Source organism: Camelus dromedarius, chromosome 31 (assembly GCF_036321535.1).
Source record: "Camelus dromedarius isolate mCamDro1 chromosome 31, mCamDro1.pat, whole genome shotgun sequence".
Lineage (NCBI taxonomy): Eukaryota > Metazoa > Chordata > Mammalia > Artiodactyla > Camelidae > Camelus > Camelus dromedarius.
In genome coordinates, this window is record NC_087466.1 from 9,680,427 (window position 1) to 9,693,412 (window position 12,986).

Sequence of the window (12,986 nt, forward strand, 5' to 3'; positions counted from 1 at the left end):
AGTAAAACAGCTCGAAATTGAACCTGGCTCTCTGAATGTAAAGCAGGGCTGAAATTTGAACTGAAGTAACAGACAGCAACTGCTGATTTGCTCAAAGCAGAGAAGTCAGCAGAGAAGCAATTATGACATGGGATTTTGGTGACTCAACAGGAAATGTGTTTTGCAAGATGAATTCTGACCCACGCTTAGAACCGAAACAGTGGTAATACCAGCTGCCAGCTCCAGGTGGCACTGTGACCACAGGCTGCCGGGCCTCCTACCGGGGTCCTAAAACCTTCAGTGCCTGACGGACCACAATTAAACAGTGCGCTTTCTATGTTCTAAATCCCCAGTGAGGCGTGAAGTGATGGAGGCTTTGGTTATGATCAGCATTTCCGGTCTTAGATCCAAGGGCAAAGCAGAGCTCACGACAGGACTTCACCTTTTCCTTCCTCTAGCTGCTCCCTCCACCTTTTCCTTGAATGGCGAGATCTTAATGATGGGGCAAAACGTTTATTGTGTGATTTTTAAAATCAGGAAACTCTGTCCCTTCTCTCTCTCACTTTCAGCAGATTCAGTGGCTCCGTCAGCGAGGCCTGCGCACTCCACCAGGCCCTCACCCACATCGCGCCCTGCTCATGCCGTCGCGCAGCGCTTCCCTTGCGGGGTCCCGGTACCGCGGGCCGGTGCCGGGCAAGGGGGAAGAGCGACAGCACAGGCCGCGCTCTGGAGGGGCGACGGTCTGCAGAAAGCAGGGTCAGCTGCGAGACAGCAAAGACAAGCAGATGCCTGGAGCAGGAGCTCTGGAGCCAAACGGATCCTGGTTCAAATCCCGCCCGGGCCTCTCGCTGTAATGGACCGAGGCAAACGGCTCACATCACCGCACAGGGAAGCAGCAATACTGTACTTCCCAGAGCTGCTGTGAGGGTTAAGCAAGTTGAGAAAGTCCCAGCACAGTGCGTTGCACAGAGTCAGTGCCCCCAAAACGCAGAGACAGTACAGTGCAGTGAAGAACGCGGCTCTGGCCCTAGAGCAGACTTCAACTGATTCTGCCTGTATCAGCGGTACTGACTTTGGGGGCAGTCACTTAAGCTATCCGGGCTTTGACTCCCCTAGTCTATCAGATGGGAACAATAATGACCCTGCCCTCCCACGGCTTGTTTTGAGACCAACATGGGAACAAGAATGGGGAGCACTTAGAGTAATGCCTGACATGAGGGAGGCTCTGGTAAGTGTCAGCGACGGTGACTACCTGTCCTCTTCACCAGGATGCCACACAGGCTACGTCACCAATGCAATGCTTGTGTAAGCTGAGTGCCGAGTGAAAATTAAGTGTCACGAGGTTACCTTCTTGCTACCCAAGTCTGGTGGGTCCAGGAAGACCTCCCGAGGAGATGCCCTCTAAGGGTGAAGAGGAGCGAGGTGACAGGTGGAAGCGGGGAAGGAAGGAAGTGGAGAAGGAAGGAATTCAAGTATCGAGTTTCCAAATAAAAAGCACAGGTGCAGAGAGCCATTTTTCTAAAGAGCAGATGCTCCAAAGAGGCTGGCTGAGGGGCTGACAGGGAAAAGGCCCCCGGGTGACAAAGATAACACGGATTTCCAGCAGGAGGAGACAGTGATGGGAAATGTCCGTGCAAGGAAATGAGAAGACAGCAGCGCTCAGGCCTCTGCTGGGAAGTGCAGCTGGCGGGCTGTGCAGAGAGCCGACACGTCTGTCAGTCTTTCCCACGCCGTGCGGACACATCTCCGCAGGGCTCTCCGCTGCTCCGGCCACCTACCAGTCTGGACTGAAGAGGGCTTGCCTCCTGCAGGGCAGGGACAACAAAGGGCAGGAGTCTCATCCGGGACCTGCTCGGTTTTCTCGTGCATAACCTGGGACGCAGCCTGGGGTGGCAGAAAAGATGCTGGCCTGGATGTCAGGAGACACGGGCTCCTGCCAGGGCTAGGACACTGACTGGCCACGTCAGCCTTAAGGAGGGACTTCACTTCCAGGAGCCTCAGTTTCCCTGATACTGGGGACAGCAGTGCTCTGCTTCCTCAGGGGTGACTGGAAAGGCCAAACGAGCTGAAGCATTCTGCATGGCGAAGCGCTACCCGAACATGAAATATGGCAAACATGGAGACCTCTGGCAGCACTGGCACTCACTCCTGGGCCTGTGTTTCCTGAGGTAAAACGAGACGGACTCCTGCCTGGCTGTGCTGCTGCGGCTGCTGCTGCTGCTGCTGAGACGCAACCAGCAGGTACACGCTTCAGACAGCGGTTGGCAAAAAAAAAGAAAAAAGCAGATCTACTCCATGTCCATGGTTATTTTTATTGCTGTCACTGTGCCCACTGTGACCCCAACACGGGTTTTTAAGTCTGAACATCAGGATTTTGTGGAATGAAATTAATTTGTCTTCCGTTAATTCAGCCCTATATTCACGTCCAGGACACGACACGCGTGAAGGCTCTGGCTCGTGCCCGGGCCAGTCAGCGCGGGGGAGGTCGGCCCCGATCTCTAGGCTGGTCGGTTAGCTTTCTTCTGTTCCATGGCTGCGGCAAGTCCTCTAACACCAATCAGCTTTTTCAAAAACACACGCGGTGAGAGGAGAGAAGAGGCGGCGGCCAGCACGCTCTGCGGCGCCTGCCTGGGCGCCCGGCCCAGCGGGGACCTCCCGCTCTCCCCGCGGCTGTGGCTGTTTCCTTTCCTTTTCTTTTTTGAATAATACCGTGTATTCCTGACATGTTCTACGTGGACAACACATTACTATGGTAATGTTTTCTTTTGTTTTGAGAGAAAGGAAAAAAAACACAATCAGTCCCAAGAGCTTCCAGATGAAAAAGGGAATCAATACGAGTGAAAACCCAACATGGTTCTGGAAAAAAAACCACTTTAGTCACAAGTTCAGGAACTACTACATGGCTGGCATCCTCTCCCCATGTGAAATTCTGAGTATGGAAAAAGAACAGCTCAAGAGAACTGTTCTAATAAAAACGTGGAGGAAATTAAGAAACATGCGTTTCTCTCAAAGAGTAATTTTTAAGTGCATTTGTTTGATGGTTTTATTTCCCAAATGCAGCGCAAATTTAAAGCAAACCCAAAGTGTTCCAGACACTGCTTCCCTATTTTAATCACCCATCATGAACTTGCTACTGGGCCAGGCACTAGAGTTACAGCTATAAAAAGGGCTATTCCTCCCAAAGGCCGTATTTTTTAAATGCTAAGGAAACCAGTTCCAACTAGAGAAAGAAGGAGGTGATGCTCTGAAGGGACAGGAAGAAGTGGAGATTCTACAGCAGCTGCAGAGCAGCACAACCCCTTCCAGAAGCCACTGATGCAACCACCCCAAGGGGTAGGAGGCAGAGTCGGGGCAGCCCTAAATGCACCATGACGCCGAGAACAACACTGGTCTTGAGAAGTCAGGACCTGGAAGGCAGGTTCCAATGTGCCCAGGTTACAATGCCTGCTGGCAAATGGCCCAGAGGCAAACTGTACAGAAAGGAAATAACTGGAAGTCCTGCGGAATGACTGGTGACAGGAGCCCCGAGGAACGTACTCTCATCTCCAACTACACCACCTCCCTGTTTATTCCAAGGCAAAAACCGCACTAGGAAAATTTACAATAGAAGCAAAAGTGGGTAAAGGGGGTCTGATCTTGTTGATTTCCACAGGAGTGTAACACTGATTTGGGAGGGGGGAAAGTGTCTATTTAAACTTAACCATTTGGGACCAGTCAGAACATCTAGGTGAAGACAAATAAGAACGCTCTGCCTGCAAGATCTTTCCCTCTCCCAGACTCTGGAAGAACCAATTATGCAACCCCACTTGTCTGAATTGACCTTTTTGTTTGTTTGTTTTTGCATTTGTGTTTGGTTACTACCCTGCAGAGAAGGGACAGTGTTTAATCCACATCATTCTCTAAACTCACCTTGGCTGTTCTTTGTACCATTCAAAGCACTGTTATTTTCTTGGAGCTACAATTTTCCCAAGTGAAATACTCAACGGCTACAATGTCTTAAACTCTCTATGAGAAGATATTGTTAGAGAAAAGAACTCACAGTACCAAAAACCTGGAAAACCTAGGAGCAGAGAATAGTCTCTGGGAAGAGGGTTTATATCATTGCTATCTGCTGGTATAAAAACATCACTTCAAAAAGTAATACACCAAAGGCAAACTATGCCATTACAATTTACTTTTAGGCTGCTTAAGGGAGCCACCTCTGAAAGATGGAGGGATGTACCACAGGGCTGGCCATCCTTCTCTAAATCTGCGGTCAACATGACATCACTGCCATGCAATCGATGCTCACAAGACTAACAAAGTACGCCTTAAATGCGGAAGACTTAATGGAATTATACTAGAAATACGAAAGCAGTTTTTAAAATCGATTTAATCCTTTTACAGTTCATTGGGTAAACTGGTTGTATTGCATTTTTTTCTACTGGATTATTTGCTAAATGTATTCTTACTGCTATGAATCCACGATAGTTATACATCAAAACTCACTGCAAAAAAAAAACTCATTACACATTTATACCTTCCTTGATCCTCTCGATTGGCTTCATTATTGATTTATTTATTTACTTATTTTTAAACTGAGGCTGAGAGCACGTGAGCGACCTGCAGGTGCTCAGAACCCCAGTCCTGGGCTTCTCCCAGCGCCCTCCTCTCTCAGAGCTGCGCCTTGGTGCGCTCTCTGCACTTCCAGCTCAGGGGCTACTACCAAGAGCTTACGCTTAGGAAACTACACAGAACTGTTCTGTGCTTTTAAAAAAAGTAATAATAAATGGTGCCGTTTGAAACCATTCGATCTATCGGATGGTGTTCTTTCACCATCAGGAGAACAAAGAGGAAAATGAGGTATAAGAAGCAGATGGGGCAGTTAAAATTTCTTTTCAACTGCTGAGTTACTAACGCTTCTTGTCATTCCCCCAACAATGATAACAAATGATTGGGGGGCCATTAAGTGATTAAAATATCAGTGCCACACTTAAGAGCTTAAAAAAAAAAGTAGGAGGAAAATTTATCCCAAGGCATTATTTAATTTACAAAATGTTCACTCTGGCAACACCAGTAAAGGGGCAACGTCAAAGGATTCTGGGAAGACGGTGGCGTCAGTGGCAGCACCAGTTTGGGATCTTCCCAAGCCCCTTCATAAAAGCACAGAGCAGGCAGATAACAAAACAAAATCACAGGGACAATATTTATAGAAAACTAAGTGACAGCCCAAACGCAAGTGGGCGGAGGAGAATCACTGCCAGCCCCTGACCTGTGTGTCACTGGCTTCTGCGTGGAAAAAACCAGGGGGCAGCAATGGGGCGCCCCACAGGCCTGATAAGGGCAGGCCAAAATGAGCTCACGGTGGGACCCGGAGGGGCTCTGCCTCCTCCAACAGCACTTGAGAACAGGGACCTGAAATAAAAAGGCCTGAAGGGGCTGCAGCAGTCCAGACCCCCGTGCTCTAGAAGCCAACCAGAGGACTCCCTTCTGAGACAGGCCCACACGGAGCAGAAATTCCCAGAAACGGAATCACATCTAAGCAGGGCAGAAATAGGATGGACAAAGGAATCAGAAAGGCCAAAGAAAAGCAGGTCAGGAAGTCTCGGGGAGGAAGCCACCACGCTCTGAACACTACCTGACAACGACAGAAGAGGGAGCTCTGCCAGGTCAGAACCAAGCTGCCTTCCAAGAGCTCAGGAAAACGACACACAAATAAAAATATGAGAGAGGGAAAAAGAAAATGAAGGTTCCAAAATTACTGTGAGAAAAAAAGGATAAGAATAAGGTACAGAATAGGATCCCTACAGATAATATAATAGTGCTAAAAACAGCTCCAAAAAAAGATAAAAACTACCGTACACATTCCAAAGCAAGAGAAAAGACATTATTAAGAAAACAATACAAGACGGGAAACACTACAAATCAGAACCTGAAAAACTCAAAAGTAAGGTGCCATGAGCTCCAGTCTTGTCAAAGGGATAAAGTCTGAATCTAACCACACTCCGGGATCCTGCTGCCAACTTGCACGGAATCCAGAGGCCAGGGAAGCCGGGGGAGCTGGACCACTAGGGTGCAGGCAGCAAAATCTGCACTGCTGGAAGCTACAGGTCAAAGGTCAGGCTTTTCCTCAACAAGAAAATGGAAGGATGGAGGAGGAACCTGTAGATTAGGAGAGACTTAAAAGACATATCAAGTTTTTACAACTTGAAAGACTAAGCTACAGCATCTAGAGATACACACACACGTGTGTGTGTGTGTGTGTGTGTGTGATTAAAACCATAAAGAAACAGCAAGGAAGAATAACTGGTACTTGCAGAGGGAAGGGGGCTCGTGATTGGGATGGGGCTCAGGGAAAGTCTGAGAAGGCTGGGAAAGTTCCATTTCTTGACCTGGGTGGTGGTTACAGAATGTTCACTTTGTAATAAATCCCTTAACTCGATTCACTTTTTCACTTAACTGAATTCACTGAACAGTTTGTTTAGTGAGTTTTTTTAAAAAGGGCAACACGACCAACAATGCTGGAGATGGAGAGAGGGATCAAACCTGCTTCTTCAAGAGAGGTTAAGACTCTTAGTTCAAGATTTTGGCATCGGGTCTAAATACTGTTCCTTTCTCCTTGCAAAATGTGTCTGCAGCCATTAAAATGATCAAGCTAGCAAGGCACGTTAAATGAAACAATTCCTTTTAACAGCAGCATGTTTCTTTAATATGCATTGGCTGCCAAAATCATGAGATCACAGGAGGAGTTATCCTCAGCCAAAAGTCCACGAGGAAAAATGGGTAAATGTTTAAAACGGCACAGTTCAAGAATTAGTTTGTGTTTGTATAAAATAATTTTAATTAATAAAGCCTTCCAAACAATGTTTCTCAGTCTGGTTTGGTGCACAGGAAAGGAAGAGGGAAGGAAATGAAAGCAGCACGGTTCACCTCCAAGCCGTCCACCTGGCGTGGGAGACCAGCTGCCGGTCCTACCGGGGGCTGCACCTTCCCTCACTCACCGCAGCACGTGCTCCAGCTCCCCAGGCCGTGCTCACACCTAGCCTTTCCAACTGGGCCAGGATTACAAACTGATCCAAACCCACAGTTACCTTTTCAGGCTGAGAAGAACATAATCGAGAACAAGAAGCTTTACAGTAACAAGGACCCCACACCCTGGTTTCATACATAACCTCCTTTTGGAATCTAAACTAGGTAATGGAAAGAACTCACTTTAAAAACGTTTCAAGCTGGCTGTCTGTAGATCTGCATAAAAAGGACCTTCTTATCCAGGGTCCACTAGACATCAGCTTGGAAATAAGCACTTTTGCAAAAACTCTTTGCTATCTCTCCATATCTGTTTCATAACCCATTTACACATATTATCTCTGGCCTCATATTTCACTGTAACATAGAATTCATGCTAGTGATTTTTTCTCTCCTTTTTGAGGGGGAGGGAGGTCATGTGGTCCAATGACTTTCACAGAATTCCTGGAAAGTCATTTTACTTTCCGGAAAATCCTCCCACCAAGCAGATGTGCCAACTGTTAACAAGGATGTGCGTGCACACACACTCACACAAAAGAAGAAAAAAAACATTAGGGTCTCACTTCTTGATAGACGGGCTTGCAGATAGCTTACCTGTAGTTGAATTTTAGTGTACTAAATTCTTCCATAAGCCAATGGACATTCAAAACTACCGACTGTCTGCATTTTGAGTCCCCCCACACACACACTCTGAAAGCAGCAGTGAGTCCCAGGAGCTTACCATCACCGTGCAGTCCTCGGATCCGCTGGCGATGACCTGATCATTATGTGGGCACCAGTCTATGTCCAACACTGGTCCTGTGTGGCCACATACTGTCGGGTAGGATTTGTCAATTCGACCAGTCTGAAAGGAGAGGGAGAGGGAGGGAGGAGGAGGGGGGGGAGAGACCGTTAAGTAACATCAGCGCCACAGAGTTGGTTTGTTCTCTCAGACCCATTTCTCCTTCATCACTGCTACCCCAAACTCCCCACAATATACATACGATGACGTTCACATCAGTCAACATCAACCAGTAACAACTGCCAACCTGCCACTACCGAGGACCCTCCCCAGATGAAGGATCTAAATTTCCAGAACTACAAAGATTTTATCTAATCAATGGCATTAACAGACGTAGCAAAAGAGAATACCAGAGTCTTTTAATCAAAATACAATTCTAATGATCCCCAAACTGTAGATTATAGCTGTGTTTTTACCATTTAAAATGAATGCATTTTGGAATTACTCAAAATGTAAAATATAACCTTTTATATAATAGGCTAATACCTTTGAATACAGAGAAAAGACAAGTTACCTACAGAGAGAGTAATGAGACTCACTGCGGGCAGGCTTAAAGCAAGCTCAGAAACAAAGACATGGGAAAGTACCTGGGAAATGCTAAGGAAAACAATCAACTATGTGTTCCATACCCAGATAAACTATCACGTGAGGCAGAAAGAGTCAATCAGAGTTCAGAGGTTTCAGGGTCTTCTCTAGAAAAAGGCAGAAAAATTGACTAGTTTTAGACTTTACGTCTTGTAAGTATGTTAAAATTAAGGGTAAACACAGAAAGGAAAGAGAATATATAACTTTCAAAGTGTATAGAGTGGGAGGGAGGTTACTGGAATTAAAAAAGCTCATTCAATCCAAGAGAAAGAGGAAATAAAAAGAAAAAAGAAAAAAGCATGAAAACTAGAAAGCATAAAATAAGATGGTAGAAATAAAACCAACCATAAATCATGAATTGTGGTAAATATGAATGACTTAAACTCACCAGCTAAAAGAGTGTCTCAAATCAGATTAAAATCAGCTACAAGACACATTTAAAAAAATAAGAAAACAAAAGACAACTAAAGGAGGGAGGGGATATATAAATATATACCAGGTCGCTCTACTAGAACAAACAGATTTTGAGGTGAGATGCATTATTAAAGATCACATTTCAATGTTTAAAGAAGTGATTCAAGGGGAAGCTAAAGTCACCAGGAACTTTAACTCCTCTAACTACGTAACTTCGAAAGCGGAAACTGACAGAACTCTAAGGAGAAAATGACAAAACCATAATCTTAAGAGATTTTAATAAAGATTTAAGAGATCAGACAAAAATCAGTATGAATAAAGACGACTTTAACAGAAGTAACACGCTTGATCTAGTGAATATAGACAAACTTGTAGCCAACATTTTAAAACACATTTTTTTCCAAGCACACATTAAACATTTATTTTTTTAAATGGTCAATTAAGACACCTCAAAGCAAATCTCAAAAGCTACCAAGGAATCAATTTTCTGTAGAGCATGATCTGAGTACAACGCAATACAATTAAAAATTAATACAAAAAAAAAAAAAAAACCCAAAATATATCCAATGCATCTGAGAAAATTTTAATTTACTAATAAATTCACAGAGAAAATTATAATGGCCAATAAAAAGAAAGTTATAACTGATCAGTAAATTCATGCCATAGCAAAACTTGTGGGATATATCTAAAAGAAATCTTAAAATTCCAGATGAAATAAGCAATCTCCCAGGAAAAAAATAAATGCATCAAAACTTTCTCAATAAATAGAAAGCCTAAAGAGACCGGTAACCATAAAATAACCAGTAGTGTAACTCCACGCATCACCCCCAGCCCCCCACAAATCAATCAATCACTAAATACCAGAAATAATAGGCCCAGATGGTTTTATTGAGTTTTACCAAACATTCAAGTTAGAAATCAACCCAAACCAACATTCCCGGAGAACAGAGATGCTTCTGACCTCATTGCATAAGTAATGTACCACCTTGATACGAAGGACAGTATGAGGAAGAGAAACTGCAGCCCACGTGACTTATAAATATTGATGAAAATTCCACTCAAAAGAAGGAAAAATAAAAAGTAAACCAATGTTAGCAGTGTGGGCTGTTCACAAAAAAGTAAAGTGCGGGGGAGGGCATAGCTCAGTAGTAGAGCATGTGCTTAGCATGCATAAGGTCCTGGGTTCAATCCCCAGCACCTCTATTAAAAAATAAATTAAGTTAATAAACCTAATTACCTTTCCCCATCTAACAAACAAACAAAAAAAACAAACAAAAAACAGACAAACAAAAAAATAAAGTGAAAAGACAAGGTACAGACTGGGAAAAGTACATGTATGTGTATATGTGTGCATATGTATATTTAAAACATATACCTGACAAAATCAACAACTTGGCAGAACGATGGGCAAATGATATGAGCAGGGGATCCAGAGGGAAGGAAGCCTGAAAAGCCAACAGGTGTATGCAAAGTACTCATTCTCACTGGTAACTGGGATAACCAGGAAACTGCAAATTGAAACAATTAGGTAACACTGGACACCTATTAAAATTGGCAACAATTTAGAAGCCTAAATACAAGTGCTGGCAAAGATGCGGGGAGAGAGGAACTCATAAAAACTGCTCGCAGGAGAATATCCTGCTACGGTTTCTTTTGAGAGCAATGTGGAAACAACTGGAGCTGGAGATGCCCGCCCCTCGGCAATACCACTTCTAGATGGTCTGCGTCAGAGAGACGCTCCCGTATTTTGCACGAGAAGGGTATTCACTGCAGCACTGTTGGGAACAGTGAAAAAAGCAGAACCAATTTAACTGTCTTTGGTATGAGAATAAACATCACTTACATACAAGTTTAACCCACACAAAATAACAGGCTATGTTATAGGTATGTACACATGTAATAAAAGTACAAACATAGGATAACATGCCGGCTTTAAGGAAATGATTACTTCTGGGGAAGGAGAAAAGATGGAAAGGAAAACGGTATTCTAGCTACATCTGTTATGCTTCCCTGTTTTTCAAAAAGGGGAGATATGAAACAAACACGGCAAAATATTAACATCTGTTTAATCTTGTGGGTGACTGAGTACATGATGACTGTCCTATTATTTTATTTGTTTGACTTGTTTCCTATTTTTAAAAAATAATTAAAGTATAATGAAGTTGAGAAACACACCAACATATTGTTATTAATTTTACATTAAAAAAATCTTTGGAGAAGGATATAGCTCAGTGTCAGAGTGCGTGCTTCGCATGCATGGGTTCAATCCCCGGGACCTCCATTAAATAAATAAACAAATAAAATTTGAAAACAATAAATAAATAAATAAACCTAATCCCACCCCCCCCAAAAGACTACTCCCAAGGAAAAAATTTTTCCATCTGAATTGTTTTATTTTATCTCAAGGTCTTTGCATTCTTAAGTTCTCCCCCAGAGAACCCCATTTGGCATTCTCGATGGCAAAGTATATACAGTCACTGACCTCTGAACATCTAAAGACACCAAAAATTTTTTTTTCCAATCTGGGCTAAGAAGAGCTTTTGCTCAGGTATAAAGAAATTTTGAGGGGAATCTGAAAGTACATTAATACTAGATGTTCTTAATTATACTGAAAAGCTTACTAGATGATTTTTCTTTTTTAGGTTAAAATTACACAGCCCTGGCCAAAAATGAATAGCTATTCAGCAGTACTCTCAGCCAACTAGGATGTTTGAAAACAGTAACAAGCATTTCTGCCATTCTCAATTCAGCCCAACTAGTCTATGGAATACAAGTACTAAAAGCCCAACATTTTCATGGGAACCTGAATGTCATTTAAAGGACAACTGCCATTTATTTCCCTCCTTTCTACCAAAAACAAATAATTAGTAACAAAAATAGCTAACGCTTTTAGAGTCCTTATGGTACATGCCAACAACTGCACGAAGATCTTTCATCTGCATTAGCACAACTACCTTTATGGCACAGCAACAATATCACCCCTGCTCTAACTAAAGAAACAGGAGCAGAGAAGGTCAAGAGGCAGACGAAAACAAACTAAGAAGCAGATCTAAAACATTACTGGCAATCCTAATAGATTTCTCCAGGGAAAGAAAATTTCTGCAATGCCATGGAAGCACTGCCGAAATTATTGGCAGCTGGTCATCAGAAACACAAAGTTCACTAAAAAAAAAATGATACCCTGCAAACAGCTGCTTCCTCTGGTTTTAACATCATCATAAATCCTTACAGCAAATGAAACAGGGGAAGTAGCACCATATTGCAGACCAACAGCAAGGGAATCGACTAAACGCCTGATAGCGATAAAGGAACAAAAAGGAGAAAGTGTGAGAAAAACTGCCGTTGTAAACGTGCACTGACGGTTTTTCATGCAGGGTGTTCACAACAATAGTCAACTATCAGCTGCCTTGATTACAAGGGTGTGTACCTCCAAATATGTTCCTACCCATAACAAAATCTAATCAAAAGCACAACAACATATTTCACCCAATCAGTATGCGTTTTTAACAGGGCGGATCTGGGCAATTATAAACGGCTGAGAGCTCAAGTCCATGGAAACTGAAGGAAACCATACGATAATGGCCTTATATGGTAAAGATGAGGGCGCATCACTTCTGAAAGTCATTTTGCGCTGGGATCTAATGAGAATGCATTTCTCATTCATAATCATGACACATCCTCATTTATCATCCAGTGAATAAACCAAGGAATCCATGTCTAATTCGCTCAAGTGTGAAGCACCATTCAGAAAGACAGCCACTGCGAGTCACTGTGACTACGCAGCTTACCTGCGTCTCTAAGCAGCAAACTTACGTGAATGCTGACACAGGAAGGAAGGCTGACGAGACCGAGCGCCAGCTTTTACGTATCTTCTTTAGAGTGATTTAAGAACTATCCATTGATTTCCCAAGGCTTAAATACAGAATAATTTCATTTACTAACAAATCAGTCCACTGTTGTGTTGAGGACGCATCCCCTTAGTTACTAGACTACTACTTTGCTAGCATGGAATTGGAAGTTCAGCTGAGAATAGTTAGTCAGACATTAGACTTCCTGCTTTAAATAATTATTTAAAGTTATTGATTACTTACTAGTTATCCCAATCATATGACATAGAAGAGATTTAATTGTACCTCTCTAGCTAAAACTCCAAGTGATGGGAATTACCAGCAAGTCAACTCAAGTGATGAAATGGCCAACACCAAGGTCCCAAAGGCCCTGG

General features: G+C 43.4%; 1 protein-coding gene across 2 annotated transcripts in view; it reads right to left on the reverse strand.

Moving 5' to 3' along the window:
* The window catches only part of CORO1C (coronin 1C), a 67,654-nt gene that overhangs the window by 14,009 nt on the left and 40,659 nt on the right, over positions 1-12,986 (reverse strand). For both annotated transcript variants that reach the window (XM_031442919.2, XM_031442917.2), the window contains exon 3: positions 7,706-7,828. In XM_031442919.2, the coding sequence (XP_031298779.1) occupies positions 7,706-7,828 (123 nt within the window). The remainder of the gene's footprint in view (positions 1-7,705; positions 7,829-12,986) is intronic.